Source organism: Gavialis gangeticus, unplaced genomic scaffold (genome assembly GCF_001723915.1).
Source record: "Gavialis gangeticus isolate Ggan-Ray unplaced genomic scaffold, GavGan_comp1, whole genome shotgun sequence".
NCBI classification, from domain to species: Eukaryota; Metazoa; Chordata; order Crocodylia; family Gavialidae; genus Gavialis; species Gavialis gangeticus.
The window spans coordinates 2,309,468-2,315,312 of NW_017729004.1; the positions used below are offsets into that span (position 1 = coordinate 2,309,468).

The following is a 5,845-nucleotide window of genomic DNA, read 5'->3' on the forward strand; positions in this document are numbered from 1 at the left end:
CAGTCCACCAGGAGCTGGTTGCGATGCGGGTAGTGGCCGATCACCCTGGTGAGGACCCGGATGGCGACGTCCTCCAGCTGGCAAGACCCAATCGTCACCTGCTGCAGGTCTGCAGAGCGAGAGGAGCCCACGGGCTCAAGTGGCTTCCCGTGTCCCCGCCGGTGCTGGAGGAGGCACGTGGGGGCCTGGGCAGCCCCAGGTCTGGGGCCAGGCGTGGAGGCTTACCGCAGAAGATGTAGTTCCCAGGGTGGACCTCGGTGAGCCTGCCCATGTCGGCCACGGGGTGACTGCAGGACGGGGTGGAGCCGACGCTGGACGCAGGGCACGCCACGCCTGCCTTGCAGAGCCTGTGGGGACAAGACCGGGGCCACTCTGCGGGGCAGGGATGGGGCAGGTGTCCCGGCAAGGCCCCTGCGTGGCAGGGCCCTGCTGTGACCCCCATTCAACAGCCCGGAGAGGGGAGGTGACTCGTCTGAGGCTGCACGGAGAGTCTGTGGCAGAGCAGGGAGCCCTAAACCACCACAGCACCCTTCCTGTCCGTGGCCTGGGAGGTTGTGAGAGATTGTGGCCTCTGTAGCTGAGAGAGAGGAGGGAGCGTGACCTGGACTGGGACGCTGAGTGCCTCGCTTCATCATGCCTCGCCTCTGTTTCCCCATCTGTAAAATGGGGGCAATGCCGCTGACCCCTTGGCAGCTCGCTCCATCACCCCACAGCCTCTCCAGCTCTGGCAGTGCCGGCTTAGCCCTGCCACGTCCAAACCACCACCGCAACACGGCCCGGGTCCCTGGCAGAGAGAGGACGCGCGGCTCGGGCTCTGCAGCCGAGCCCGCGGCGGCGCCTGGAGAGCATCATCCCTGCGAACGCTCACTTGTGCGAGACGTCTCCCATAAATAACCGGCCTGTGGTATGCTGCAACGGTCCTGGCCCCAAGCCTGCTCCCCTCCTCCCGGCCCGGCCTGGCCCCGATCCCTGGCGTGTCTGGGAAGGCTCTGCCACGGCTCACGGACGGGCCACGACCAGCCTGGGGTTTCTGACATGTAGGGGCCGTGTCCAGGCTCCCAAAAAGCCCACGTTGGAAAAAAACGGTCCCAAATCAGCCAAATCTCTCCGCAGACCTATCCCTGCGGTGCAGCAGCTGAGGGGCAGCGCCAAATAGCCTGCCTCCCGCACCGCGCAGACACGGACAGACTGGTTCTTGTTCGGGGGCGACGCAAGCCCCCAAGCGCTGCCTAGACGGCTCGACACGCGCGGGGTCTGTAGCAGGCAAAGAGCCCTGATTTTGGCTGCCCAAAGTCCTTTGGATGAACCTTGTGCAGCGAGACCTGACTAGCAGCAAGTCTTCAGGGAGCTGTGACCGCCTGCAGCTGGGCAGATGTTTGCGGAGAGGCCGGCCCGGGCCAGGCGGTCGCCCCTCTTTCCACCCATAGCTCATGTTCCTCGTGCCCCAGTGCAGCTCATGCGACGGCTCTCATGCCCGGCTGGCGCCGCTCAGGGGTGCCTCTGGTGAGCCAAAGGGCGGGTGCAAATAGCACGTGTGCGAAGGAGGCTGTGCCTATAGGGAAGGCGCAGCACAGCACGCCGACGTGCACGCCCGCAGGTAACGTTTGCTGCCACTGCGACGGGCTTTGCTGGATGCTTTGAAGGCCTCCTGGTCCTTCCAGGAGCTGACAAGGCGCGTCCCCTCCCCAGAGCCAGCCTCCCCCCAGGAGATGTTGCAACGTGCACATCTGGCAGACAGTCCTCGCTGGAGGGCGAGCCTCAGCCAGCGAGGTTGCAGGCAGCCCCAGCCGCGCCAGCGACTGCCACCACTGATGTGGTTTTACCAAAGGGGAGCAGCAATGCGCCCGCAGCCCCTGCCCAGCCTGCCCTGCCCCCGGGCTTCCCGCGGGCCCCATGTCCACGGGGGCCTGTTGCAGCCTCGCCAGGCGGCGGTGACCTCCAGATGTTTTGCAAAGCAGCTGGGGGCGGGTTGCGGTCCAACCTGGTACGATTGAGTCACGGGAAGGTGGGGAGACACCCCAGGGTCATTGCTTCAGATGCAGGATGTCCCTAAACCAGGCAGAACAGATGCCCGTCCAGGCAGGAGACCACCACCCTGCCGGCCCGACAGCCGGGCGCCTTTCCTCCCAGGTTTCATCTCAAGCTGCCGTGCTGCCGTCTGGACCCGCTGCCTCTGTCCTGCCCTCTGCGGCAGGGGGAACAGACACGCTCCCTCTTTTGGGGGGAAATCTGTGATCACCTCCTCCTTTTGTCTCCTCTCCTGCAGCCCACACGTGCCTGGCTCCCTCCGCCTTTCCTCGCACAGCGGCACGCCTCTGCTATCCTTGCCACCCGCCTCCAGGCCCCCTTCTGCATCCTCGCAGTTTCACAGATGTTCGGGGACCTTACAGATAATCGGGTCCATCCCCCTGAAAAATGAGAGCCCAGAACTGCACCCGATACCCCAGCCGAGGCCTGAACGCTTTGTGCAGCAGCTGCCTCGCTCCGCCCCAGAGACAGCTGCATTTCAGGGCTGCTGTTTATATGGTGCAGAGGTTAACTTGCTCTCTATATACATAAATATATATATATATACACACACACACGTATATATATACACACATATATATATCTATATATATACACACACATACACACATATATACACACACACACGTATATATATACACACATATATATATCTATATATATACACACACATACACACATATATACACACACACACGTATATATATACACACATATATATATCTATATATATACACACACATACATACACACACACGTATATATATACACACACACATATATCTTGCTCCTAGATGCCCCCCACCCCACCACTGCTCTGTCTGCAGGCTGCAAGGTCATGGAAAGCAACATAACATCATGGATTTTCAGGCCGTTTCCTGGCGAAATGTGCTCCAAACACACAGCGATGAGAAGAGGAATCTGCCTCGCTATTTTGCAAAATGTTTCCTCGTTTGGGGAGGGACGATCCTGACACCCCAAACATTTTGAAATAGCTTCGACTTTTTTGTTTTAACGGCTCCATCGTGGGTCGAAGCCCGTCCCCCCGAATGAAAAATGACCGCCCCATCCCAAACCTCCAAGGGAAAAAAACATTTCACTCCGAGTTTGCTCATTGTTTCCTTCCTATTTTCTAATGCACCAACATTTCTACCCTCAACACCTTCTAATGGGCTGACGGAGGGAGCAGATGAAAAGGCGGCCTGCGCTTCCCTGACCCGTTGGCTCGTCTCTCCCCCAACCTCGAGCCCCTTCCCCCTGCTCTTCTCCGCGCGGAGAAGCACGGGGGCCCCGAACGGGAGACGCCGTTTCCCCTTCAAAGCATCTCGGCGCTGTATCTGGCGCTGGATCTTAATGACAGCGCAGAACAGAGATCCTATTCATAACAAGGGGCTTCCTCAAGCCCAGCTCCTCGCCGGGCAGCCGGTATAACTGCTTCCTTTACTAGCAAGTGACCGCGCGGAGGGCGGAAATGGAAGTTTCCCAGCTGGAGAAAACAGAGACAGGTCTACAACTGGGATCTGGACGCATAATCCAAGCCTCTCAAATCAAGAAGTGCTCTTCGAGGACGGTTGCACCAATCTCTCCTAGAGAGGATGGGACCTCAAGAGACCCCAAGGCACACAGGCTGCTCTGGAAAGCCTCAAATCCGGCGTCTGCTAGAAATCCCCCAAGGAGGGATGACATCTCTTGCCTCGAGCAGAGGGCTGGGCTGGAGGACCTTGCAAGGTCTTTTCCGGGCTTTCCTAAGGGCCGAGGAGATGGTCTCATGTGCTCTTCTGGCTACCGAACATGCCTGGGCAAAGACAAACTGCGCTCCTGCCCTGCCAGTCCAAGCGGCCTGAGGGACAAGGGATTTTCCTTGCATGCAACCCGTGACGGAGCGTGACGTGTTGGCAGAACGGGACATTTCTGCCAGGGAGCACACTTGGATTATCTCAGCTCACTCTGGCACGTGCCAACAACCAGGATGCCTGCTCAGTCCAGCTGCTCCTACCCCGTGTGCGGCTGGATGCCGCACGAGCATCAGGGCACGGCCCGAGACGGCCTTTCTGCAGCACGCACGAGCCATTTGGGGCATGCTCCTGCCAGGGAAGGGGGTGAAAGTGCCCTAGGGCATGAGGCCTGTTTGCCACGGGCTGTGTCCCGGCAGCTGCAGGGGATTCCTCTGCGCTTCCTAAGCAGCATGTGCTTGGGGCAGGTAAATGCCCAGGAAATCCCCATGGGGGGGATGCAAAGTCCCAGCACTTTGCTGCCCCGTTCGCAGCTCCCCCACCCCAGAGGCAGCCGCATCGCAGCGCTCACAGCCTTTCTCCTCGGCCCGGCTGGGTCTGCGGGAAAGGGGTGGGTCTGGTGTCTGCCTCCCTCCCGCTGCGAGGTTTGCATTTCTTTTCGGGGTCTTGCTCTGTCCCTGGCACCCGGCCAGCCCCCCGCCCAACCGGCCTGCTCCCCACCTGGGTTTCATTAGGCTCTGCCGGGTTGTTTGGCCGGGATGGCTCCGTGCAGAGACAGCAAGAGCCCCGGGCAGGGAGCCGGGGCAGCCAAGAGGGGTACACGCATGCAGACCCCCCAGCCCCCTCGCATGCCCATGCCCGCTGGCAGCCCCCAGCCTCGTTGCACGCCACGTTTCCCTCCTCGGGGACAGCTGTGGCTCCAGCAAGACGGGGACTGGCTCCCACATTCACCACACGTCAAGCCCAGTCCCGTCGCTCTGCCATCCGGCGAGGCGGGGGGAATTGCCGGGGAAAGCTGGCCCGTTGCGGCATCCAGCACGCTCTGGCCATCGGCCCAGTCCCTCATCCATGCAGCACCTCGGAGATCTGCAACCTGCTCCCAGCTGCCTTCGCAGCCACGCTCGCCTCCCCGCCGCCAGCCCCGCTCCGGCCCTGCAACAGGCAGGAGGTTGGGATGCTTAGGAAGCATCTCAGCATCCAGATGGACCCTGGGTGCTTTACGGACACATGACCCCATTGATTTTGCAAGCCGTTGACCACACGGGCAAGGCCGGCGGGGGTCGAGAGAAACCCAGTGAGGAGAAGGGTCTTGCCCCAGACAAGACCCTGGTTCCAGCAAACCCCAGGGAACTGGTCCCCTGTACAAGACAGCTTGGAGGTGTCTGCTAGTGCCGGCCAAGGCAGCCGAGTCTGTAACTGCGGGAGGCACATCAGTCCTTTCACCTCGAGCCTTGTCTCTGGGTCAGTCCCCGATGATGACAACTGTGTGCCCTTGCTGCACCCTCAGCAAGCGTGCCGGGGACACCAAGCTGGGGGGAGTAGTAGATGCACTGGAGGGTCGGGCTAGGATTCAGAGTGACCTCGACAAGTTGGAGGATTGGGCCAAAAGGAGTCTCATGAGGTTCGACAAGGACGAGTGCAAAGTCCTGCAGGTAGGACGGAGCGATCCCCTGCACCGGGACAGGCCGGGGGGGACGGGCTGGGCAGCAGCTCTGCAGGAAAGGGCCTGGGGGGACAGGACGGGTGGAGAGAGCCAGCAGCGTGCCCTTGTTGTGACAGGATGAGGAGCAATGGGCGCAAGCTGCAGCAAGGCAAGTTGAGGTTGGATATTAGGAAACACTTTCTCACGAGGAGGGGGGTGAAGCACTGGCACGGGTTACCCAGAGGTGGTGGGGTCTCCATCCTTCAAGGTTTATAGGACTCAGCTAGACAAAGCCGTGTCTGGGATGATGTAGCTGGGGCTGGTCCTGCTTGGGGCAGGGGATCGACTGGATGCGACCTCCTGGGATCCCTTCCACCCTCATTTTCTAGGATCCTTTGATTTTATGACAAGGGTGCAGTTTGATGCCATGATCAGCCATAGC

General features: G+C 60.3%; 1 protein-coding gene across 1 annotated transcript in view; it reads right to left on the reverse strand.

Moving 5' to 3' along the window:
* Window positions 1-5,845, reverse strand: part of LOC109291159 (D-threo-3-hydroxyaspartate dehydratase-like) — a 41,667-nt gene that overhangs the window by 11,011 nt on the left and 24,811 nt on the right. Inside the window, 1 exon segment of the mRNA XM_019508023.1 lies at window positions 226-347. Coding sequence (XP_019363568.1) covers window positions 226-347 — 122 coding nt within the window.